Source organism: Sorghum bicolor, chromosome 4 (genome assembly GCF_000003195.3).
Source record: "Sorghum bicolor cultivar BTx623 chromosome 4, Sorghum_bicolor_NCBIv3, whole genome shotgun sequence".
NCBI classification, from domain to species: domain Eukaryota; kingdom Viridiplantae; phylum Streptophyta; class Magnoliopsida; order Poales; family Poaceae; genus Sorghum; species Sorghum bicolor.
The window spans coordinates 11,172,058-11,199,166 of record NC_012873.2 but is presented as its reverse complement, the minus strand read 5'-3'; the positions used below and the strand labels follow the sequence as shown (position 1 = coordinate 11,199,166).

The 27,109-nt window shown below is 42.7% G+C and overlaps 2 protein-coding genes across 4 annotated transcripts; both read left to right on the top strand.

Moving 5' to 3' along the window:
* On the top strand, positions 869–12,731 carry LOC8059045 (cyclic nucleotide-gated ion channel 1). Of its 3 annotated transcripts, none has more exons than XM_021459167.1 (8): positions 869–1,254; positions 1,501–1,619; positions 2,568–3,105; positions 4,724–4,936; positions 9,324–9,610; positions 9,682–9,793; positions 10,726–10,962; positions 11,738–12,731. In XM_021459167.1, the coding sequence occupies exons 2-8, from the start codon at positions 1,591–1,593 to the stop codon at positions 12,434–12,436; spliced, it is 2,115 nt and encodes a 704-aa protein (XP_021314842.1). In that variant the 5' UTR covers positions 869–1,254; positions 1,501–1,590; the 3' UTR covers positions 12,437–12,731. The 3 variants fall into 3 exon arrangements, with proteins under 3 accessions (XP_021314842.1, XP_021314845.1, XP_021314844.1); XM_021459170.1 differs by having other exon boundaries at positions 869–1,199; positions 11,738–12,692; XM_021459169.1 differs by lacking the exon at positions 869–1,254 and adding an exon at positions 1,261–1,416 and having other exon boundaries at positions 11,738–12,692.
* On the top strand, positions 13,689–26,196 carry LOC8059044 (cyclic nucleotide-gated ion channel 1). Its single transcript, XM_002453582.2, has 7 exons — positions 13,689–14,041; positions 14,456–15,010; positions 15,142–15,354; positions 15,724–16,004; positions 16,086–16,197; positions 24,800–25,036; positions 25,304–26,196. The coding sequence occupies exons 2-7, from the start codon at positions 14,636–14,638 to the stop codon at positions 26,012–26,014; spliced, it is 1,929 nt and encodes a 642-aa protein (XP_002453627.2). The 5' UTR covers positions 13,689–14,041; positions 14,456–14,635; the 3' UTR covers positions 26,015–26,196.

The following is a 27,109-nucleotide window of genomic DNA, read 5'->3' as shown; positions in this document are numbered from 1 at the left end:
TGGTTCATCGATCTTGACCTCACTTGCTCTTCACCGTTGCCTCGGTACATCGGCGCCAAGTCTTGCTCAAGCTTCACCGTCACACGCGGTCCCTCGCTTCAAAGCCTCTGACTTGCCCTTCACTCTTGCAACCGGTCCATCGAGCCAAGCCTCATCTTGATCTTCTCCACCTTGGTCACATGACTCCATGTCATGTCTCATATGCAATGAGCTCCTCCATCATCACATCATCACCTGTGGACTAATCTCCTGTATATCTCACATAAACACTATTAGTCCACCTAAGTTGTCACTCAATTACCAAAACCAAACAAGGACCTTTCAGACGCGTCCCTTAAGGGGAGAGCGGAGGAGGAGCAGTCTTCTTACTTTTCTTCTCCTTTTTTTCTAGGCAGGGGCGGGACGTGGGGTGCAGAGCTGATGTCCGCGGCACCATCCGGTGGATTGGTTTTTCATTGGACGTTCGGGCGCCAGCACTTCGGAAATTTTTTGAGGTATCGTAATATTTTTGTTTGTATTTAGTAATTATTGTTTTAAAAAATCATTTTGCAAAATTATAAAATTCGATATAATAAGGAATCTTAAAAGTTTTGGATTTCGGGTAGCCTGGTCCTTGTTTGAGCCGTGTTTAGTTCCTTGTAGGAAAAATTTCGTGACATTATAACACTTTTGTTTGTTTGTGATAATTATTATCTAACTATGGACTAACTAGACTTAAAAGATTCGCCTCGTAAATTTCAACCAAATTACGCAATTAGTTTTTATTTTCGTCTATGTTTAATACTCTATATATATGTCTAAAGATTCGATGTCATCGAGAATCTTGAAAAATTTTGGGTTACAAGGCCTGGCTTCCTACGACTTTTGCTTCTCCCATTCAGCCAGCGTGCGCGCTGCCGGCTGCCGCGCTCTGTCTCTCGTGCGGCAGTTGGGCGACCGCCGACCGCCGCCGCCGTGTCCGTCACAATTAATCCTCGTCTGTTGCCGGGCTCCTCCTCCCGCTCGTCGCCGCCTCCGAGATCCACCGCCGCTGTCGAGCTCCTTCCCCGCGCGCGGCCGTTAGACTCCTCTCCACGCGTCGCCGACTTTGCGCTTCAAGCTCCGCTGCGCTAGCTCCGAGATCCTCCACTGCCGTGCTCCGAGATCCGCCGCCGCCACCGAGCTCCTTCTCCGTGCGCGGCTGCTGGGCTCCTCTCCAGGTGCTGCCAACTCCGTGGAATCGGGCTCCTTCCCTTCCCGACGATGCAGGCAAAGGTCCCAGCGGCTTTCTCCTTCCTCACGCAGCGGACGCCTCCCAAACGCTACGCTTCAACTTCCTTCGTTGCTTAGGAAAAGAAAGCTAGCTTTTGCAGAAATCGAGCTTCGAATCCAAGCGTGGGCAATTTAAGTTGTTCCAAACAGGGCAGTTTAAGCTAGGTTACTAGGCAGTTACTGAGAATCTACGATTTGTTCTATCTGCTTTTCGAAGGCTCTTACACCTTCGTGGTCGGTGATTTTCAGGGAGGCTGATACTTCCATGCCGCAGTTGAAGATTTGATCAGCTATTGCCTTCACTGCTGGCCTGTTCTCCTCTGGAGTTACAAGGAAGCCATGGCGGGCCGGGAGGAGAGATATGTGAGGTCAGGCTGATCAGCCTCTTTTCTTATCCCCTTGTTGTGCACGGCATTGAATTTGTTGCGAGAATTGCACTGACAAAGTTCAGTATGCATCCAGACTCAAGAATATATTAGTGACTTGGTATCTTAGTTTTGAAAGAAAAACATCAGTTCAGTGGAAATGTACGGTGCCAGATTCATTATGTGGTGTACAGAAAGTTCACATATCCTAAGATCCCCTTTGATGGGGCTCTCCGAAGAGCATCTGCTCTAGCTCTGGTTCTGCCAAGAGCTACCAAACACTGGTGAACAAAACAACTCCGGCCAGGGAGCCAGCAGAAGCCGCTGGAAAAAAAAAATGAACTAGACACATGGAGCTGGAAATTATGGCTTCCAAAATATGTACCAATTTTGAATCCGTTTTGAAACTTTGAACCACATTGTTTCCCTGCTTCACAAATTATGGCTTCCAAAATATGAACTACATCGTTACCCTGCTTCACATGGCACCAATTTTGAAATTTGAAAGGGATTTTCTTCCAAAATACGTACTGATTTTAAATCCATTTTGACCATGACGTTGTTTGCACTTAATGCAATAAAACAAGATCAGGCATGAATATATTTTGAATTTTTGAAAAAAAAACAACATTCTCTACTTCATAATTAGAACATTGGATTTTTTCTTCTTTTGCTCAGGACATTTTTCTTTGTTCCCATAACACCTTTTGTCTAAGACTTTCTCGCAAATATGGTGCAAAATAGCAGGATATCATAGACATTATACACCTTAGATTCATTCTAGGAAATACAAGAGAAGCCGTTCTAGCAAACGTTTTCCAAAAGAGCTTCAGCTCCACCAGAGAAGGGACTTCTCTGAAGGAGCTAGAGCTGGAGCTGTTTTGGGAGGAATTGGAGCCCTGCCAAACGAGCCCTAAGTACAATTTTTTCTGTTGTTTTTGTCATGCACAGGTTTCAGGACTGGAAATCAGAGCAATCTGTTTCTGTTACTTCAGATAGGGTAAACTCAGAAAGAGGGCATACCATCTTTGGTTTGTTAAAGGACACAACTGCAGGAGCCTTTTCATTCCTGGGGAACTCTTCACATTCTGAAGCTCTAAACAAATCAGGCCCAGAGGAAAAGAAGTCCAAAACAAGAGTTCTTGATCCTCAAGGGCCATTTTTGCAGAGATGGAACAAGATATTTGTGATATCATGTCTTTTTGCAGTTTTTGTGGACCCATTGTTCTTGTATATCCCAGTAATTGATGGTGGCAAGAACTGCCTGTACTTGGACAAGAAGTTAGAGACCGTAGCAAGTATCCTGCGCTTTTTCACAGACATCTTCTATTTACTCCATATGCTATTTCAGTTCAGAACAGGCTTTATTGCTCCCTCTTCTAGAGTGTTCGGTCGGGGTGTCTTGGTCAAGGACACATTTGCAATAGCAAAGCGATATATATCAACACTGTTCCTGGTGGATTTCTTAGCAGTTCTGCCCCTCCCTCAGGTACTTGATATGCCATTTACTTAGTGAACATTTCATAATGTTGCTACTTCAATCTGATCACAACTGCTCTGCTTGTCTTTTTTGGAAAAGATCCAGTCAAACTTTTGAAACTTAGACTGCCAATAACTTTTATAATACTTAGTTTGAAATCATGGAAATAATTTGTAGATATGCCCTAAAAATGCTTAATAATGTCATAAAATTTCTTGCATTTTATGGATACACTGTAATAGAAAATAGTTGTCAACAGTACATATTGGAGACTGTCACCTAAAACTTCAAGTAATTTTCTTGGCTGAAGGAGTATCTAATGGCATACAGTTGTTATGCTAGTGTTTTGTATGAACATAATATATTAATATGCATGTACTTTGGTTCTAGGTAACGCTTATACAAGAATGAGGGGCTATGATAAAATGTTGCTAGCAATTTTAAGTTACTTTAATGAACTTCAATGCACCAAAGACACAGAAGACATGCATGCATAAGCCATCGGTGTAACTGTGCAACAAAATGAAAAACTGGAAATTGGTACCTTACTGATTAGGTGATCTGCACCAAGCGTTAGAATAGTGATGCATAAATGTCAGTTGGTTTTGGTTCTCCTAAATCCCATGCCCGGTTTTCTTTGTTCGCTGTATATAAAACTCTTCTCTTATGATGGTTTTATCTTCCACTGACCAAATTCATTACGGAGTTCCTTTTGGTCCAAAAATTCAGTCTATTTCCCATTCAAGGTAGATTCAAAATCTTGGCCAATAGCATATCTTGTGTGCCTGATCTGCTCCATGCCAAACTGTTTCCTGTTTTCTCTCTCTCTCTCTCTCTCTCTCTCTCTCTCTCTCTCTCTCTCTCTCTCTTTTGGTGGGTTGTATGTTTTCTTCTAGTGCAATGGTAGAAATGTAGAATAGGTAATCAACATTATTGTGTTTGAATTAATGCATCTCATAATTACAAGGCTACACATTAAAAAGTGCTGACGATGGGAATTAACACGAGGATCAATTTTTTGGTCTGGGAAATTGAGAGGGAAGAGAAGAAACATTAGGTTGTGATGCACCTAATGGGAGTTGTGCTGATCAATTTTTTGGTCTGAGGAATTGAGAGTGAAGAGAAGAAACATTAGGTTGTGATGCAACTAATGGGAGCTGTGTTGGTCTGTCCATGAGGTCTTTATTGTTTGACCTGGACTTGCCTGAATTAATTATCTTGGCATGGTTTCCAGTTGTCGCAGCCATGGCATGCACCGCCTTATGGTGGAAATCTGCTGCATAGAAAATGGCATCAGTGAAGGGACTTTAACCTTTCGAATTATAAGCTATGATATGTGTAGCGCACTCCATAATTGTCATTTTGTGTATTGAGCTAATGCCTATACTATCCAGTTACATGGTATGAACAATGCTTTGAGCTATTTTCAAAACGTGCCTGAAAGGTAGATAAAATCATGAACATTCTGATTGTTCTTTATCATGAACATGATATGATCAATGCTTCATTCTGCTAATGCCTACTATCATGCTTTGCAACTCACTTATTATTAGATTTAATTGCTCTTTGTTTTTCAGTTTAGATCTGTTAACTATACTTGTAATTGCCTGTGATTTTTCATTATCAGGTTTTTGTGTTGGTGGTGCTGCCTACTCTCCAAGGTCCTGAAGTTATGAAGGCAAAAATTGTACTACTGGTTATTATTATTTGTCAGTATGTGCCTCGACTGCTCCGAATAATACCACTTTACCTTCAAATCACGAGATCTGCTGGCATACTTACAGAGACAGCATGGGCTGGTGCTGCTTTCAACCTTATAATTTATATGCTTGCCAGTCATGTAAGCCCTCTCAACAAATTATTAGTGAAAATTTATTTTAAAATGTTTTCCTTATCCTCACTATAATCAGTTAAGCAATCACTTGCGATTCTGAATTTGTACTGATTGATTTCTTTGGTGTATGCTCCTTATCTCCTTTCTTTGTTGCAAGTCGTAAACCAATAAGCTGTATGTTTTGATTAGTGAGCGTGTAATGAACACTAGCTCATCAAAGTATAAACACTGCCAGAGGATATCTAGGTGGTAAACGGCTGCTTGAAATGAGGGACCAGACTAGATTAAATAATTCGAGTAGAACAATATTTTAACCTAGTGGCGGACACATAGTTTTGCATATTCTGGTGGCATTCTGAATTTTCCTGTCAGGAAATGAATCCGAGAACAATTGTTTTCTAAACATACCCTGCAACTAGAGATGCCTACACTAAAAGATAGTAAAATATTGGATATCTTTTAAAAAAATGGCATGCATCAACCACATTTACATTTCTGATTGCAAATTCTGGGATTGCTAATTGTGGGCACATTTGGGACTGCTCCACTCCACCAAATTCAGCTCCATGGAGTGGAAGGAGTCCCAAACACCCCAATTCCACCACACTCTGGAGCAGCCACAGCCAACTCCATGAATATAGGGTCCAAATCCATGGATTTGGTGGTTATCCTCAAAGGGTGCTCCAGAAATCTATTTTTCAATATTCTCATGGAGTGGGGGAAAATTACCCACCAATACATTACACCCCATATTTTTTGGTACTGTTTCGTTCCCAATCGTCGGTCCTTGTCCTTCACACACCCAGCTTGCTGCCTCTTCCTCCAATGTAACAATAGACACCACCACCTCGGAAGTCACAGAATGGATCTGTGTTCAGGCTTGCGTTTGCCTACAGCAGTTGCCGTCGTGGAACTTGAGGTGCTCTGCCACAAGGCCAGGGCGCAACATGATGCTTAAAAACTCTGGCACACAGCCAAGCATAGTTGCCTGGAGACGCACATGAACTGGACAGTCAAGCTCACCGTCACCGTTGTCCTGTTCCTCTATTCCACTGCTGCTCCTCATGGGCATCTAGCTTGGTGACCACACTGTTCTTACACAAGAGGGACTTCTTGTCCAAGGACAACCCAGATGACACATACAATTGATACAGGATGGCTGTGGAGGTGGTGTTCACGTTCATGAAGGCAGTGATCCAGTTACAGGTGATGATCCCCATTGCGCAGCACATCTCCATGGTGATCATGCCCGTTAGAAGCCTGTAGAAATTGTGCTGTTGGCCCATGTGGTCCATGTGGTACACATGAGGTATTGTTGTTGGTGGGTTTAGTACCACCTTGGAAGTTTAGGAGGGTGAGGAGCTACATGTATACAGGCCCGTTCCGAGTGAGGAGCTGGGCCGTAAGCAGATTTTGGACGCTGGGTATATTACAGTCGGGCAGGCCTTCTTCATTGTGCAGTACAGGCACATGTTTGATGGCTAGTGTCAACCGGCAAGCCAAGTTTTAGTGCCGCACGCTCAACATAAAAAGGACCTAGAGTACATCAAGTATGTGTTTTTCTGACAAGACCGGCACACTCACCGAAAATAGAATGGAGTTCTGGTGCACCAACGTGACCACAGCTGACTTCAGCAACACTGCTGACAAGCATTCCAGCATGTTTGAGTTCGGAGAGTTCAGCTCAGAATCATGCGCTGTGTTTTAGCATCGATCATGTAGGTATCTTGTTGAAATGTTTTTTTTCTCTCGAACAAGTAGGAGAGCTGCGCATCATTTCATTAAGAAAAAAAGAAACAAAGGGAAAGAAATCCCCACACACAAACACACTCACACCAGGGGGCACAACAAATCCAGCAAGACACTAAAAACTCCCATGACAAGAAACAGAAAAATGATCCATCCAAGGCGGCAAGAGCCTTAGCAACAACAAAAAAAACATCAATGGCCTCCAGCAAGTGCCTTAGCAAGCAACTCCTGAAGCCCTTTTGCTGCGCAGCACAAAATGCATTCATCGGCGATAGTCTGCAGTAAGACACGGATGCTTGGGCTAGTGCCATTGAAGAGGCACTCATTTCGGTGCTTCCAGATCTCCCAAGAATGTGAAATAGCTTAATTATGTTGGTTTATCAAGCGAGCACAGATGAACCATTGGGATGCTTTGGAATGGTTTTAACTTCTAAGACCTAAAACGTGTTTACAGAGAAGAGGCAGGGAGAGGATGGAAGTACCTGTGTAATGAAATATATTTTTTCTCTCTAGTTTCTCTGATAGTACAGATGTCCATTAAGATTAATGATAGTTTTTGTGTGTAAACTACAACTCTAGTGTGAATGTGCGATCCATTTGAGTTTATTTGAGCTCAAAAGCCCTTATAGATTTGGAATTAAAATTCAGTAAAGTTTGGTACTTTTAGGAATTTTTATTCCTTAAAGATAGTTTCCAAAAAGTCTGCAAGAAGCTATGTGTTCGACAAAAATCTGCAAGAAACTCATGATTATTTGTATCACTCAAGCAGTCAAGCTACATCCAAACAAGAATACAAGATACATACAATGCACAGGGTCACAATAGACCATTCCCACCAAACCTCCAATTCCTAGAACTGTAAACCAAACACCTTTCCCTGCTCCATGGTGGAGCTACTCCACTGTAGAGTTTTTGTTGTGGTGCTAAATCTGGTGGAGTGGAGCATTCTGAAACAGACACTATATTGATGCACAACATCTTATATAAAGTACTGGTTCACTAACCAGTAAGCAATACAATTACTACAAATCCTGTCTATCTAATTTGCCATTCTTGAAATACAAGTGATTTGCCTACATTTTCCCATTAGCTTAAGCATTTTGGTTAACTGGTTGGCACATGCCACTCACTATGGTATCAGGGCTAGAGGTATTGAGTTTTAATCCTAGCTAGCTCAGTTTAACAAAAATAATTGTTGCTGTTCCTATTAAACATCTGAGGGAGGTGTGGAAGTGGAGTGTTGAATATAAGTGAATTGCCCACCTTTTCTCATCAGCTTAAGCTTTGGTGCAGTCAACTCAATAGTCATCAGATAATTGAGTTTTCCATTAGATGGTTCGCCTCCAGATATTACATGAGATGTACTACCCATGTACCTTCACATTAACATTTACAGGCCGTTGATCTTCCCAGGAAAAAGGTTATGAATAGAAATTATTGTAAACGTGGTCATTTTGGTAATTGTTCTTATAGCTCGTCTCCCTGTCTCAGATTTTTGTTGTTGGTTGTCTGTCTCAACCCACCAAAACCAACTGCTCCTACTGTTCATAACCAAACACTGCAATAGCGGCCGGTTGGCCATGATGAGAAGCATCAGGGAGGGAATGAAGATGAGAAATTGATAGATGGATTGGTCGTTTGCTGTTTGTCAGTGTTCTCTTGTTAGGGTTTTGTCAGGGCTGTGCTACATTGGCTCATTCATTGCGTTGTCCTTCCCCAAACGCGAGTGCGTAGTGAACAGTTCCACATGCACCTTCTCCAACAGTGACATGAGAGCTCTCGGCTGCGGGGCTGGGTCAGGCGCGTGCGTGAGCCACTGATTCAGCAAATGCCTGCCACCATGCTCTGGTGTGCGCTACATCTACCAGCTGTGCTGTTTGCTGCTAGGTTCCTTGTCTCGCTGTTATGGAAAGGCTACGGTAGATGGATTAGCAGAGAGACCCGGGATAGCCCTTCCTCGGGTACTTATCTTAGGGTTTCTTCTTGCTTGCCTCTAACTGATACATGATGGTCCCTTTTATAGAGACAACTTACTTGACCCCTAAGTAATATCCTAACCAAACCAGTCTATCTTATTTCCTTTCCTAACAAGCCAAATCAATCTAATCAGGCCGGTACTGGTCATGCGGCACTGTTCACGCGCTACAGTGCCGCGTGGCCCCCCTGGGCCGGCTCCACCTGCCATAACACTTGCCTAGTCATTTGTTCTGCTTCTTCATCTCAGCTCTCTTTGAAATGCAGACAAGATCACCCTGGCCTTGCTGTACATTAAAGCTTAGACAGCGTCGTCCTTGGTCTCCGTTATATCATAAACTCAAGAAAGGATGAACAATGATGGAAGATCTAGCACTAAATTACCCTCCTGCTATAAGAAGACGAGAGGAGAAAATACCAATATACCCTTGCTCTTAATCTTTAAATTGGTTCCTGGTCCATATATTTGTGGTATCAGCCCACAACTCTAGGTACCTTTCATTTTTAAAGTTTTAACCATTGGATCTGGGTAATGAATGGTTATTATAATTCCCAAGCACCATAAATCTCTTAAATGAGATGGCTAACCTCCGGATAAAATGCATTTTAATACCCATGTTTTAACGTGTGTGGTGAAGGTATCACAAACTGATGTTGTAACTACTTTCAGGGCTTTGGAGCTCTTTGGTACATTCTTTCCATACAGCGAGAAGACACCTGTTGGAGACAAGCATGTAACAATCAGACTAGCTGTGAGCTTACATCTTTATACTGTGGGTATCATCCACTTGCAAATAATTCTTTCTTACAAAGTGCATGCCCAACAAATAGCACTTCCAATTCCAATCCAGACCCGATATTTGGAATCTTTCTACCAGCTCTCCAAAATGTTTCACAATCAACAAGTTTCTTTGAAAAACTATTCTATTGCTTTTGGTGGGGCCTACAGAATCTAAGGTTTGAGAAAAATTAGCTTCCAGTTTTTTTCCCTGTCAATGCACATTTATATATTGGTCTATTTATTGCAGTTCCCTTGGCCAGAACATGAAAACAAGCACTAATACGTTGGAGAATCTGTTTGCTGTTTTTGTCTCGACATCGGGTTTGGTTCTATTTGCACTACTTATTGGTAATGTGCAGGTACAGACACTATTTTGGCATTGTTGAAATTTTCTTGTAATGTGTGTTATTCGATTAAGTGGTACTAATTAGTATTAATAAGGCCAACATATCGAAAGGAATCTTTTGATGTGCACCTGCAGATCTAATCTGTTGTGCTAAAATCTCACTGCACAATTTTGATGCATAGTCACGTGATTATAGTCAAATTAATTGGATATGAACGTGAAAATGGAACTGACTATAGATTGAGCTCATCCATCTTAATATTCACACCATGCTAGTACCAAATATACAGGAACATTTTGTTTACATAATTCTCTGAAGTTAAGTGCTCAAGTGATTCTGCACTAAATGCTTTTCCTTAATACACTGATGGAAAAAAACTGAAATTGGAAAGCACCAGAAGCCGTATTTTATTTATTTTCAAAGATAAGCTGTCTTTTATTACCTTCAATGTTAATATTTGCCTCAAACAGCTAGATCCATATATTTTAGGCCTGTAGTCATAAATGTGGGGGCCATGCCCTGTACCAGGTCTGCAATAGTTGCTAACCGTGCAGTTGACACCACAATCATCCCTCTAATTAGAGCTGGTGCTGGTAACAACTTGGTTGTTTTGAAAAATAAAATAGGCACATACATGTTTAGATCTTTTTTTCTAAATGTTTTGATTGATCTTCTCATTATAACCCATAATTAATTAGCTATACCAGTCCATTTCCTTTATTTATCATCTCTGGTTTACCAAAAATTTATCCTGCAGTGTACCATTACCACGCCATAGCTGAAGACAACCGTGTTTGAGAAAAATAAAAAGACAACAGCCTCATCATTTTAGTTTGAGGCAGGAACTATTAGTTTAACCATTAATTACTTGTCTACTAACTAGTCAGCTAAGCTTTGTGTGTGCCATATTATATAGTTTTCTTTTTTTGTTTGGTGAATTGCAGACCTATTTACAGTCAGCTTCTGTGCGTATAGAAGAAATGAGAGTGAAAAGGCGTGATACAGAGCAGTGGATGGCACATAGGTTACTCCCTGAGAATCTCAAGGATCGGATTATGCACCATGAACAATATAGGTGGCAAGAAACAAGAGGGGTTGACGAAGAGGGCCTTCTTAAAAATCTTCCCAAGGATCTTAGAAGAGAAATAAAGAGACATCTTTGTTTGTCGCTTCTCATGAAGGTGCTACCCTGAACCTCTATCTGATTTGTTTTCTCCTTGCTCATCTTGTGGTGTATGGTTGAATACTTGAATGGTTATTGATATACTAACAACACTCAAGTACTTTCTCCTTGAGATAACATTTATCTGCAGCATCCATGCTGACTGGATATTTTGACTTGTTACCATGCGCCTAGCCTTATTCGCCAAGGACCACAAGTTCTTGAAGTAGTAGGTGTTTCAAATCGTAAATGGAAGCTCCTGGTTTCTTATGTTGTATGGTTCTGCTAAGCATTGGATTAGCAGGTGCCAGGTGTGGTTTTCTTATGTTGTAATGTTCTTGGGTAATAGATATTGACAGAAAAGGAAATTCTGAGATTAGCTTCCTTTGGTAGCCTATGCGGCATGGACGTTCACTTTCTCTTGAATCTCTGCAAAGCTAGTTATATTTTGCCAACTTCTTTTTTAAAAGGAAATTAAGTTACTAGAATGTTTCATTCTATCATCTCAATGCCAGTTCCCTTCAAAATGTGTCTGAATTGCAATATGATGTGTTTCAGGAAATTCCTTACATGAGCTTTCATTGCATGACCATAGAAAGTTGAATAGCAGTTAATAACATCTGAAGAATAACAGTTAATAACATTTGAAGATTTTATTGACCCTATAAATTTCTGGATGGGATCTATACCCTTTATACTTGATTCAATATTACTTTCTTTTGATATCACGTTTTAATGAACAGCTGCCATACCTTACTATGTTATTAGCATGGTTAACCTTTTGCTGCTTGCAGGTTCCAATGTTTGAAAACATGGATGAACAACTGTTGGATGCCATGTGTGATCGTCTGAAGCCTATGCTGTACACAGAAGGAAGCTGCATCATTCGGGAAGGTGACCCAGTGAATGAAATGCTCTTCATCATGAGAGGAACACTAGAGAGTACCACAACAAATGGTGGACAAACTGGGTTCTTCAACTCTAATGTTCTAAAAGGTGGAGACTTCTGTGGTGAAGAGCTCCTCACATGGGCCCTTGACCCCACTTCAGCTTCAAATCTTCCTGGCTCAACTAGGACAGTGAAGACGTTGTCTGAAGTTGAAGCTTTTGCTCTGAGGGCTGATGACTTGAAGTTTGTTGCCACACAATTCAGGAGGCTCCACAGCAAACAACTCCAACATACCTTCCGATTTTACTCACAGCAATGGAGGACCTGGGCTGCTTGCTTCATACAGGCAGCTTGGCACAGATACTGCAGAAAGAAGCTGGAAGAGGCTTTATATGAGAAGGAGAAGAGGTTACAAGCAGCAATTGTAAGTGATGGCACTACTTCGCTCAGTCTTGGTGCAGCGCTCTATGCTTCACGTTTTGCTGGCAACATGATGCGGATCTTACGGAGAAACGCCACCAGAAAGGCCCGTTTGCAGGAAAGAGTACCTGCAAGACTGTTACAAAAGCCAGCAGAACCCAACTTCTTCGCTGAAGATAGCTGAACTTGTACCCTGTAGCAAGCAGGCATTCATGATCCAACCGGTAAAATTTGTTCATAATTTACGATTCGATGCTGTAGTTAGATCAGGTGCTCTAAAGCGTCTGGTTTAAATCATGTAATTTAGTGTATATTTCGATTGTATACATCAATACATGTTGCGTGTATTACCTCTTGTGCATTTGGGAAAGAAAAAGAAGATGCTGTGAATGTAATCGATCAATTGTTAACTTTTTCCCCCTGTAAGGATTGTTTGTTAACTTGGATATGCTCACGTGTGACGCTGTGTTGATTTGATAGGATCAAAAGTGTTAAATTTCAAACCACGTGTACATGTGTAAATTTATGTCTTCGTAGCGTATGTTTTTTGAGAGCAGAGGTCCGGTGGAATCTAAAAGAAGGCGTAATTTTAGGGAAAAAGAATCTAGCCCTGTCAAAAATAAGATCTATTCAAAACTCTCATTAGTCTTTCAATTGTGGTGTCATTTAACTACCAAAACCCACTAAGGCCTAGATTTATTTTTAAGGTTATATTTCTTTTTTTTTATCAAAAAAATGAGGGCGCCCCTACTGTGCTTTATGCAATACGACAGTCACAAAACAAAAAAGGTTACGAAGAATATAAGAAAACAAAATGTTACAAAGAATATAACTGCACATAAGCTTGTAGCCATAAGTCGATTGAAGGATCAAATTTGCTTTTTGTTGTAAGATAACTAGAGCAAACTCTGACTTTGAAGATTTAGGACGTGTTTGGAATGACTAAAAATTTCGAAAGGGGGAGTATCAGCTTGGCCTTGTTTAGTTTCTAAAAAATTTCAAGATTCCCCATCGAATCTTACGGCACATGCATAGAGCATTAAATGTAGATAAAAACAAAAAATAATTGCATAATTTGTCTGTAAATCGCGAGATGAATCTTTTGAATTTTAGGAACCAAACAAGGCCACTTGTTTAGGGGGTGTTTGGGACTGCTCCACAAACTCTGCTCCATAAACTCCACCATGAAGTAGGTCCACAAAAAACTAGAGTTTGTGGAGTACCTCTTTAGGTGCTCTCACAACTCTATCATTTTTTGTCGAACTGAGTGCGTGGAGCTGAAACTGTTTGGCTAAAAAACGTGGAGCGGAGCTGAAAAACGTGGAAGTCCCAAACACCCCTTAGTCTCCGTTTTTGTTCCGCTACTGTCAACATCAGACGCTATTATTAACCATTCTGTTCCGTGTCCAGTGGACAGAGCCAAGTGCGGAGGAGAAGTTGCTGGCGCCGGCTTACCCAAATACCCAATCGAATCGAGTCCAGCTAGGAGTCCAGCATGCACGGTGAAGCGGACTATCCAAGGCTGTCCGTTGAGCTTGATCTTCTCCGCCACCTCGTCGACCCTTGTTTGTCCCTTCCCTTGTAAATATCCACATCCATGTCCCTGCTCTGTCGTTCCCAACTCCTCCACCACGGCTGCCACGCCTCCTCGAAAAGAAGACCTGATTCTTTCGAGGTTTTGTTCTCCATCGACGATTGGCACTTTGATTGGCGTAAGCTTCATGAATGGAGCAACTGTTTCTGCCTTGCCGCCGGAAGTGAGGAACCAATGGCACTGCCACTGCGGGAGGTAATTAAGCTTCTCTGACCCTATCCTTTATTCATGCATTGCAATGCAGTTGTTTGTTAATATGATGACATAGCAGGACATAGAGCAAAGGAGGGTCTTCGCTTTCGCTTAGTACCTTTTGTTTTTGCCCCTGTGGAAAGGGTTTTCTTGGGTTCTCCTGCTCCCGGGGTCCTTAATATCCTTTTCGGAGTGTTTTCTTGCTTGTATATAAACTCTTTTTCTCTATCTTAATTGAAAGGCAGAGCTCCTGCCATTACTTTCCAAAAAAAAAAAACTATGGTGACATAGCCACATAGGAGTAGCATGGTGTTCTGTCAGCTCTATCAAGTTCACATCACACTGGAGTGGACTGAATCCCCAAGTTTCAATTGGTGATCAATCTATGCTACTCTGACAACTAAATCTCGTGTGCAGTACGTGCAGGGGTTCAGAACTGGAGATTAAAGCAGTTCATTGGATCGGATGACATTATGATATCATGGGAGTTACAGATACTTACTAATTCTTCTCACTCTGAGACTCCCGGGAAAAGAAAGAAAGAAAGAAACAAAGAAAGAAAGAAAGAAAGAAAGAAAGAAAGAAAGAAAGAAAGAAATGAAGCCCAGCAGCGCAAGAGTTCTTGATCCCCGGGGGCCATTTCTACAGAAATGGAACAAGATATTTGTGATATCATGCCTTGTTTCAGTCTCCGTGGACTCGCTCTTCTTCTATGTCCCGGCAATCGACGGCGACAACAGCTGCCTGTATCTGGATGACAATCTGCAAAAGATAGCTAGCATCCTGCGCTCTCTCACCGATCTCTTCTATCTACTCCGCGTAATATTCCAGTTCAGGACAGGCTTCGCAGCTCGCTCATCTTCCGGAGCGTTTGGTCGTGGGGTCTTGGTTCATGACATGTTGGCAATAGCAAAGCGGTATCTATCGACATATTTTCTGAATGACATCTTAGCTATTCTGCCCCTTCCTCAGGTACTCTATCTTTTAGTTCTGATGATCTTACTTACTAGTATTATTAGAACACAGAAGATTGATTCTGCAATTTTTAGGATATCAGGATGTCGTAACTCTGCACTTGCCATTGATGCATGTTTTTTTATCAGGTTTTTGTGTGGTTAATGCGGCCACATCTCCAAGGTTCAAAGGTTATGACTGCAAAAAACGTACTGATGTTCATAATCTTGTTCCAATATGTGCCTCGACTGATCAGAATAATACCACTCTACCTTGAAATCACGAGATCAGCTGGTACAGTAATGGATACTGCATGGCCGGGTGCTGCCTTTAATCTTGTAGTTTATATACTCGCTAGTCATGTAAGTCCTCATCTAATCATTTATCAATACTGTTGAAATATAAGTGACCTGTCCACCTTTTCTTTTTCCTTATCAACGTAGTCTTTGGGCTGAACTAGTTGGCGCATTGCTAGAGGTCTCAATCTCAAATCTTGGCAGGCACAATTAAATTAAATTAAATAATCACAACCTACTCATATTTTCATATTTAAGACAATGTTTTCTCTCTTCATTACAAAAGGGTTTTCATCTGAAACTATGCATTCTTTTCTCGATTCACACAAGCTGAACCACAAGATAGATTTCACACAATTAACTTGCTAGTACATATCATATTGTGCATGGTCAAGAATCAAAGATAATACTAACCGATGCATTGACTTCTTACAGGTCCTTGGAGCTCTTTGGTACATTCTTGCCATACAGCGACAAGACACCTGTTGGAGAGAAGCTTGTAATAGCCAGGATGGTTGTGATCTGGCAACTTTATATTGTGGAAGTACTGCATTTGGAAACAATACGTTCTTACAAGATGCTTGCTCAACAAATGGCGGTGACGATGTAGATCCAATATTTGGAATTTATCTACCAGTTCTCCAGAATGTTTCAGAATCAACAGGTTTCTTCGAAAAATTATTCTACTGCTTTTGGTGGGGGCTACAAAGTCTATGGTATTGTACTTATGTTTCACCACCACCAAAGAATAATGCCCTGGGGCTTGTTGTACTTATGTTTTGCCATTTCTATTGCAGTTCTTATGGTCAAAACCTGAAAACAAGCACTTACATATGGGAGAATATGTTTGCTGTTTTTGTCTCAATGTCAGGTTTAGTTTTGTTTGCTCTCCTCATAGGAAATGTTCAGGTACAGTTTTAACTTTTAAACATTGTTGAAATTTTATTGTTATCTGTGCTTTTAGATTTCAATTTATTTAAAGTGCAGTATGTATGTGATAGGGGTTTTATGGAATGCAAATTGTGCACCTTCAGTGTTATAGTATTTTCTTTTATAAATATTTAGTCTAATCGGTTTAACAGATGAGAAATGTAAACGGCCTTCCACATGATGACCTATAATAAACAAAGAACTATTTATATTAGTTAAATAAAATATACCATAATATTTCTCATAAAAATAGTTTTATTATGTCAATGTGTCAGCACAAAGGTACACCAAACATAGATTTTTTTTTGATTGAACTGGAGGGGCTTTCGCCCCTGCAGAAATTTATTAATAAAGGAGGTTCCGAAATTACAAGATACAAGACTTATAGGATCAGGGAAGCAGGGGTTGTTGAGTTAAGAAACAAAAAAGGAGATACAGAAAATTAGAGCTAAGGAGCAATCTATTGTAGATTTTGACACCATTGATCAAACAAAAGGCTTAGACTTGTCTTGATACGGCATGAGACCTTCGCCAGTTCCATGGAAAAGGCTCTTTTGCATTCTTGGGTTGACATTAAGCTATTGTTGAAGATTGCTTCATTTCTTGCTTTCCAAATCGTCCAACTCATCAAAATGATTGCTATCATGAAAAAACTGGGATCGTAGTTGAGTTCTCAGTGCATGGATGTTTTGCACCGTGTCCCCATCTTGTGCTATCTGTAAGTCAAGAGTTCCCCAACATTGTTGTGCGTATGGGCATCCCCAGAACAAATGATGTACTGTTTCTTCCTGGGCTGCTGCACAGAAAGCACAATTGAATGAATCCAGTTGCATTTTCCTTCTCTTTAGGATGTTTTTTGTGCTCAATCTATCGTTCATCAGTAGCCAGAAGAAGACTCTATGCTTTGGCTGGCAGTAAGACTTCCATAACCATTTGAGGGCAGGTTCAACCGGCTGATGACCCATCAGTAGTTTGTATGCTTTCTGAACTCTGTAGCTAGAGCTTTGTGCTGAGTATGTCCATACGTCTTGGTCCTGCTCGTTTCTGTTGTACGTTTCCATCTGCTGTTGTATTTCCTGTACTTGTTGAAAAGCTATTTGGGATAGTGGTAAATTGAACAGGTTGATGATATCATCAATGGTAAAGGCTTTCCTGACATTGATTTGTTTATCCTTTGCAAAGGAGAATGCTTGTGGGAATTTGTTCTGCAAAATTTCTGTTCCCCATTTGTCCTTCCAGAACTGGCAAGTCAAACCAACATTCACCTGAACTGGCCATCTCCTTGAATTTTGGCAATCCTTTTAGCACATCCCTCCACCAGAATGATCTTTTTTTGACAGTTCCAGGTAGTTTGTCATGTGAGTAGTGCTTTTCCCGGACCATGTTGACCCAAGGTATGTCCTTTCTGCTATAGAATTTATCTAAGTTCTTCATCAGCAATGCTTGATTCTGAACTTCTAGATTGATTATTCCCAGGCCCCCTTGTTCCTTGGATTTGCATACCAGTTTCCAGGCAACTTTCGGCATTCCTCTCCCATTAACATCACTACCCCTCCACAGACAGTTTTTCCTCAGCTTATCAACTTGTTTGATAATTGCCTTTGGCAGCTCCAAGGTACAACATAGATCATGCAACATGCAACCTGGCAGCGTGCCCCACTGCATTTTTTGTGGAAACTAGACCACCCGCTGGTTTTCAGATCTTGCCTGAGAAGTGGTGGATGATGCTTTCTTCTCAGGGGATCGCTAGATTTATTAGCAAACCATCAAAGGACAAATATCACCCTTACATGATAACAAATGACTAGTTTTCAAGTGAATTAGCAGAATTCGTGAAAGCTCTTGCCCATGACGTACCTAGTTGTGGTCGTACATACTTCGCCGTGTTGCCCTGGGTTGGCCAGTAGTGTTGGAGCCAGACGATGCCCTGGACTCCGGGCCTCGACGCCGGTGTCTCTGTGATAACCGCGGCAAGAGTTTACAAACGAGATCGCAGGCACACGAGATTAGATGGATATGTCGCTGCTAGGAATCGCAGCTTCTCACGGTCGTATTTCATTGATATTTATACACATGACACAGTCCCAGGCTCATACGCCTGAGTCCCACCGCGCCACCCCGTACACCGTACGTGTCCCGTTTCACCGCGGTTCACGTCGCATGCGCAATGTCCGGGATGACGCAAACTCGACCAACACAGGATAGATCGTGCCCTAGCATGCCACCGGTCACGTCCTCCCCATATCTAGCTATTACAAGACTCCAGTGTTTAACCAAACAAAGATTACATAATGACGCATCAATTTAGCTAACAAACTCCCCCTAAACTTGATGCACCTTGATGACGCCCAAAGCTTGCCGAAGCTCCAAGAATCTCACCCTTCCCAAGGACTTAGTGAACATATCAGCCAGCTGCTGCTCGGTCCTGACATGATCGACCTCCACCTTGCCTTGCTCAATGCACTCACGAATAAAGTGATATTTAGTGTCTATATGCTTACTCCTGTCATGATGCACCGGGTTTTTACTTAGAGCAATAGCCGACATATTGTCCATCAGCAGCTTCACAGGCATCTCCTTTGTTCCCAACAAGTCTCCAATCAGCCGACTAAGCCAAACACCCTGACAGGCTGCTGCGGCTGCTGCAACGTATTCTGCTTCACAAGATGAGAGAGCAACAATCTTTTGTTTCTGTGAAGCCCAGGTGACCACGCTCTTCCCAAGAAAATACACGACTCCCGTAGTGCTCTTTCTGCTCTCGGTATCACCAGCAAAGTCGCTGTCTCTGTAGCCAAGCAGCAAAGGCTTCAGTTCAGCTCCTCGTTCATACTTGCAGCCAAACTCCACTGTCCCCTTCAAATATCTGAGAATGTGTTTGACAGCACCCCAGTGTTGCTTAGTTGGAGCCTCCATGTGTCTACTCACAACACCTACCGAGTATGCAAGGTCTGGCCTGGTGTTAACGATGTACCTTAGACTCCCAATAATACTTCTATATGCTGTCGGATTCAACACTTCTTCTTCCATCGACTTCGTGAGCTTGAGCCTTGCCTCCATAGGAGTAGCACAGGGATTGCAGTTTGTCATACCTGCATTCTCCAGTATTTTCAGTGCATAAGCACTTTGGCTCAGTGTAATTCCATCTCTTCCTTGCTTCACTTCAATTCCCAAGTAATAGCTCAAGAGACCCAAATCACTCATGCTGAATTTCTCTTTCATCTCTAGCTTGAACCGACTAATTTCATTTACATCAGGACCCGAGATGACAAGATCATCAACATAAACGCCCACTATCAGGAATGAATTCTTGCTGGTCCTTCTGTACACAGCATACTCAAGTTTACTTCTCACAAAGCCAAGATTGATCAGCTCCTTGTCAAGCTTAAAATTCCAGGCTCGAGGTGCTTGCCTTAAGCCATAGAGTGCTTTATTCAGCTTCAACACTTTGTCACCCTTGCCAACTATGAAACCAGGAGGCTGCTGTACATATACTGTCTCGGTCAGATCACCATTCAAAAAAGCCGACTTGACGTCCATGTGATGTATCTGCCAACCACCATGTGCAGCAAGTGCAAGAAGCACCCTCACTGTCCCTATTCTAGCCACCGGTGCAAAGACTTCATCAAAATCCACACCCTGTTGCTGAGCATAGCCCTTAGCCACTAATCTTGCTTTATGCTTCACAATCCTTCCTTCAGGATTTTTCTTAACTTTGAAAACCCACTTCAACCCAATGGCTCTCTGTCTGGCTGGTAAATCACTGACATCCCAGGTTCTGTTGCTTTCAATAGCTTGCATTTCAGCCTGCATTGCTTGTCGCCAACACTCCTCCTTCAGCGCCTCCTCCACAGACCCCGGTTCTTCTGCTGCAACTAAACAAAGCCCGCTATATTCCATGTCATGAATCTCGTCTGTGGTGTCGAGTAGGTTTGTGATGGTCCGATACCGCCTAGGACCTCCATCAGAATCTTCAGAGGCATCCGTGGGCGGGGTTGCCCACTGAACTGTTGTTGCCGGCGGTGTTGATCCCAACCCTCCTGAGATTGGCGTATGTGGTGGCGTACTATGGCCACCATTACCATCGTCATCCAATGGAATTGTAGCCTCGGGTGATGCCGGCGCTCCAGAGAAAATCGGGCCGTCAGGCAGTACACCGTCTATTGCCGGATGGTGAACAGTATCTGCATACCCGTCAATACTGAATGTGCTGCTGGGCGCCTGTCGGCTTCCCTGCTCCCCCCAATTCCATGGATGCTTTTCATCAAAAATGACATCTCTGGAGATCATAAGTTTCTTATGAATTGGATCATACACTCGGTACCCTTTCGTACCTTCTGCATAGCCAAAAAACACCCCTGGGATAGATCGATCAGCCAGCTTATTTACTCCAGGTCCATTGCGTTTGGCATAAGCTCGACAGCCAAACGTACGCAAATGCCTGACACTCGGTTTCTTCCCAGACCAGGCTTCATACGGCGTCTTATTGTTCAGACTTTTAGTTGGCGAGCGATTCAGAATATACACCGCCGTCTTCACTGCCTCCCCCCAGAACTTGCCCGGTACTTTCATCGATTTAAGCAAGCATCGCGCCATTTCAACGATTGTTTGATTCCGTCGTTCAACGACGCCATTCTGTTGGGGAGTATACGGCACAGTGGTGTTGTGCTTGATTCCCCGTTCACTGCAGAACGTAATGACAGCACCAGAGTTAAACTCACCACCATAATCTGTTCTGATAGCTCGCAACCGGCGACCAGACTCCACTTCGGCCGCCGTCATGATCCGCTTCAAGTATGCCAGTGCCTCATCTTTTGAAGCTAACAGGTCTAACCACATGTAACGACTGAAGTCATCAACGATCAGCAAGAAATACGACTTCCCACCAGGAGTAGGTGGTGTTATCTGACCGCAGAGGTCGATATGAACTAAATCAAGTCCACCTTCTGCCCTGAAAGCTGACGCCTGTGGAAACGGTGCTCTATGATGTTTTCCAAGAGCACATCCATCACAAACCTGTTCTGCACGCTTGATCATCGGAATCCCCTCAACCATCTGCCTCACACCAAGATCATGAAGTGCCCGAAAATTGAGGTGACCGAATCTGGCGTGCCATAGCCATGCCAGGTCTTCCATCTTTGTCAGGAGGCACACAGGCGAGGACAACTGCACCTTCATTACATACAGTCTGTTTTTTCTCTCCGCCCGTATCAGCACGCCACGTTGCTTCTTATTAGCCTGGCTACGCTCAAATACCTCCATGATGCCATGATCAATTTCGACCCGGCACCCACTCTCCTCCAATTGACCCAAACTAACAATGTTACATTTGAGTGTAGGAATATAATATACCTCAGTGAGGACTCGATGGCCCTCATCTTTGCCAGCAATAGTGACTGCGCCAATGCCTTGGATTTGCACCGTGGACCCATCACCAAACCGCACGGCGCCTCGCACAGTATCATCAAGACTTGCCAGCGACTCCCGGCAACCCGTCATATGATTTGTAGCTCCTGTGTCAAGTATCCACGCACCACTGCTGTACTCCGCCGGGAACACACGTTCCTGATTCAGGAAGACACGTTGACAGTGTTCCTCCGGCGTCCTAGCCACCGTGCACACCTGAGCTACAAGGAGTGCTCCTGTCTCAGGATCACCGTTGACATGGTGTGCCGCCTCCTGGCGTTCCTCCTTCTGCTTAGACTTGCACTCCTTCCTGTAGTGGCCCCAGATGCCGCACTTGCTGCATCTCCCCTTGCGTCGTGGAGTTCCCATCGACGTCAGGTTTTTTCCTCCAGAGTCACGCGCCTCGCCACCAGCGCGCGCCCCAGACCGCTCCTTCTTGACATACTGTTTGCCACCTTTTGCACCGTGGTTTGAGTCCGGCTGCATACGGCTCTTATTCCTCGACATCCACTCTTCTTCTGTCAATAAGAGCTTCTCAGTTTTCTCCGTCACCTGATCCACAGAGGACTCGAACCTCTCCTCGGCTACCCTGAGATGACCAACAAGGTCCTCAATGGTCATGGTTTTCATATCCTTGACCATCTCGATCGCCACTGCCACCTGGCTGTACCGCTGTGGCACCACCCGAAGGAATTTCTTCAGCAACCGAGTATCCGTGACGCTTTCTTCTCCAAGTCCACGAAGATCAGTTACGAGCTTCGAGATGCGGATGGCAAAGTCATAAATTGACTCCCCCGGCTTGAACGAGATGCTCTCAAACTCGGCAAGAAGTTTCTGAGCATTCACCTCCTTAACTCGATCTGCCCCGAGTCTCATTGTCTTGATTGCCCCCCACGCCTCTTTGACGGTTTTCTTGTTCAAGAGCATCGAGTGCATGTCTTGTGGGACGCCCCGCAGCATGGCCCCAAGAGCCAAACGATCTCGACGCCGCTCCACCTTGTCAGGATCAGCTTCAACCGCATCCCATAAGTACATGCCTTCCAGATTGCACTTCACATGCGACGCGCACTCTTGATAGTTTGATCGGGTGAGCATCGGCCACACAAGATTGCCAGCGGCCTGATTGAACGCCCGATCCATGGACTCCTTCTCTCCTGAAGTGCTCATCTCGGCGATTCTTCTGATCACGCTTCCTTCTGCCTCGACTTGACGAACTGAGTCACCCTGCGTCTCCTTCTACTCTTCGCCAACGACGAACGCCACCAGAACCGACCAACCGAAGCTCTGGTACCACTTGTTGGAGCCAGACGATGCCCTGGACTCCGGGCCTCGACGCCGGTGTCTCTGTGATAACCGCGGCAAGAGTTTACAAACGAGATCGCAGGCACACGAGATTAGATGGATATGTCGCTGCTAGGAATCACAGCTTCTCACGGTCTTATTTCATTGATATTTATACACATGACACAGTCCCAGGCTCATACGCCTGAGTCCCACCGCGCCACCCCGTACACCGTACGTGTCCCGTTTCACCGCGGTTCACGTCGCATGCGCAATGTCCGGGATGACGCAAACTCGACCAACACAGGATAGATCGTGCCCTAGCATGCCACCGGTCACGTCCTCCCCATATCTAGCTATTACAAGACTCCAGTGTTTAACCAAACAAAGATTACATAATGACGCATCAATTTAGCTAACAAGTAGGAGTGTATGACTAGGGTGTCAACTCTGGTTGCCGAGATCAGTAATAAACAACGTAAAGAGGTTTGAAACTTCTTAAGATTCTTCCTAAGATTAGGAATCGAAGGGGTATCTAGGTAACCTGGTCAATCCCGCTAAATAGGGCAAAAAGAAAAATTAGGTTAGGAAGAATAGAGATAGATTGATTTGGTTCATTGGACTATCTCAATCAACCATGTCTCAGGCATTGTTTAGTTCCAAAATTTTTCAAGATTCTCCATCGCATCGAATCTTGTGGTTGTGGCACATGCATGGTGTATTAAATATACATGAAAACAAAAGCTAATTGCACAGTTCATCTGTAAATCGCGAGACGAATCTTTTAAGCCTAGTTACTCTATGATTGGATTTTGTCAAATAAAAATGAAAATGCTACACGAACTGAACAAGGCCTCATATTTATAAGATAGGGAGGTCTTGGCCCATGGAGAGTCCAAATACATAAAGAAACACACTTAAACTGACCCGAAACCAATTTGTTTGATAAAAATTAATCAAATCCTCAAATTCTTTAGACTCCAAATCGGCTGATTCACATGTGCATTTCTACTGTCTCGATAAGAGCTACACAATGGTGAAACCCGTTTATAATTAGGGCTCACCTTAAAACCAGATGATCTAGTTTTGGGAAACTACATGGTCTGGTTTTCCCATATTGCTCCATACCGCCAATTTTGGTCATCAACATAGTGGTACAATAAATTTACTTAACTCTTCCATAGAGAAAAATGACATCAAAGTTGCACATTAAAGATTCTATAGATCTCCACAACATCGTACATTTTAGGCAGAGGGAGCACCCTATGCACTTAGAGATTTTGTTTCTAACTCTGAGTTAGATGGTGATGTTCTAAAGGATAAAGTTTTCCTGGAAAAAAGCAGTAAGACTAAAATTCCATAAATGAAAAAAATTGCAAGACCATTTTCCAAGGTTCTCAAAAAGATATACCTATCTGTGTTTAGTGTCTCCAAAGTTGTCATTTGGCCTATAACAGGTAAATGTTATGTAGGTCTGTATTTGCTGTGCGGAGATGATGTCGCTCCTAGTAGGCTCATCCTTTGGGACTCTAGCCTTCCAAGATCTTTATAAAGAATCTCATGGCCTTATGCTAGACAACATAATCATGTTTGTTGCCTCTAATCGTAACTAATGCTGGTACCAGCTTGGCTATTATCAAACTCTTACCGAAATAGCATGGACTAAATCAACTTTAAGATCTTTGTTTGGAAGAAATTCAAGTGACATTTCTCTATAAGAATTGGCCATTCCATATGTTTTGACTTCGTAGTACTTATGCTAGCTATATGCAACAGGTCCTTTTTTAAGGAGTAATTCCGGACAATATGTTGAATTATACAACTAGTGATAATGTTTGACCTGATCATATTTCTCCAAATTTATTTTCTTTTTCTTTCTTGCATTGAATTGTTGCAGACCTATTTACAATCAGCCTCCGGCCATATAGAGGAAATGAGAGTGATAAGACGTGACACGGAGCAATGGATGTCATACAGATTGCTTCCAGAGCATATCAAGCAACGAATATTGCGTCATGATCAATATAGATGGCAAGAAACACAAGGTGTGGATGAAGAGGGTCTTCTTATAAACCTTCCTAAGGATCTCAGGAGGGATATAAAGCGTCATCTTTGTCTATCACTTCTCTTGAGGGTACTACTTCCCTATACCTTTAAGCTTTATATATTGATAGTAATAAGGAATTGCTTTGCTCTTTGTCCCATTCGATACGTGATTCCGACAATGGCTACATGATTTACACACCGTTTAAACATTACATAGTGGTATATCAATTTCAATTTAATCGTCCACATTTCCCATTTAACATTTAGCGTTTAGAATAACACTAGACAATATGTATCATTGATCCAAAGAAATTAATTTAGTTAATTGACATTAATTCCAATTGGTGTGTTGCAGGTTCCAATGTTTGAAAACATGGACGATCAGCTCTTAGACGCCATGTGTGATCACGTAAAACCCATGCTGTACACAGAAGGAAGCTGCATCATCCGCGAAGGCGACCCAGTGAACGAGATGTTCTTCATCATGGGAGGGAGACTTGAGAGCATGACAACAGATGGCGGGCGAACGGGCTTCTTCAACTCCAATGTCCTCCAAGGCGGCGATTTCTGCGGCGAAGAGCTCCTCACATGGGCTCTGGATCCTGCTTCGGGCTCAAGCCTCCCCAGCTCAACCAGGACGGTGAAGGCGCTGTCGGAGCTCGAAGGTTTCGCCTTGAGGGCTCATCACCTGAAGTTTGTGGCCAACCAGTACAGGAGGCTCCACAGCAAGCAGCTCCGGCACACCTTCAGATTCTACTCCCAGCAATGGCGTACGTGGGCTGCTTGCTTCATACAGGAAGCTTGGCACAGGTATTGCAGAAGGAAGCTGGAGGACAGCCTGAGCCTGTACGAGAAGGAGAGGATGTTCCAAGCAGCAATTGTGACTGACGTCGACTCTAGTTCTCGCAGCCTTGGCGCGGCGCTCTACGCTGCCCGTTTCGCTTCCAACATGCTACGGATCTTACGGAGAAACGCTGCCCGAAAGACGCGTTTGCTGGAAAGAGTGTCTTCAGGGCTGTTGTTACAGAAGCCAGCAGAACCCAACTTCTTCGCTGATGAAGGGTGACCTTTTTTTTTGGTACGCTGGTACCAATGCGAACAATGTTCATCGGCTGGCAACCTGTAATTCTTTTAGAAGCATAAAGGGATAGATCTTGTTAATATATCGTCTGAATCTATGATTGGATGCTGTAATAGACACCAAATGGTCTGAAGTTGTCAGTTTTTTTAATAGCGTAAATCAGATTTATATAGGGTATGCTTGTTAAAATGTACTTATAAATCCATAACTAAGTTATACATAATCCAATGAGTATAAAATTTTTGCTACCGTTCAAGCATATAATAATTAGCTCACTATAAAAAATACGCCACAATTGGACAATAGAAATTGCAGCTATGAATTAATTACAAAAAATATAGATCTAAAGCTACAACAAAAAATGTACTAAAGAAATTAAATTTTTTATTTTGTGATTTTTTCCATGATGTACTATGATTTTTCAAAGATTTAGCCAAAATAAATAAAAAGAAAAGATAAACTGCTTATAACTAGTAGGTAAACGAATTAATGCTCTTAAAAAGCTCAGGGAGGTGGTTTACCTGCAGGTTTTAGAATTAAGAGAGGAAAAATGAATTTTTGCAAAAGTTGAGAGAATATGGACGTTTTCTCATAATTAATAACCAGGTCGTGTGGCCAACTTATTAATTAGGTCCATGGTGTATCAGACCGGGCGACATGTTTGGCCCTATAGTTGAATCTTTTTTGTGCAACACTTGATCCACGTGATGTCACAATGTTGAGAGAATCGTCTCTTTTATTATCTTTTCCTGCAATAGCCTCCATCATTTATAAATGATGAAATAAAAAAGGCACTGTGGGGATTTCCCCCACAGTTTTTGTGTCAAAAAAAAAGCCTTTCCATGGGAGCCTCTCCTTTTGTGGGGAATAATCTCCCTTTTCACATTTTTTTGGTGAATTAATCCCTTTTTCATATGCGATCCTGTTGATTGCACTTTCATTGCCGCCTTTTCGAAAGGTGATTGGAGCCAACTGGAAGCACAATTTTCTTTCAAACTCCTTTGGTTTTATCCAAACTAGGACTAGTTGACCTGTTTGAGAGAGGTTCAGCAACCAAGGAAGGATGGACGAATTTTACAG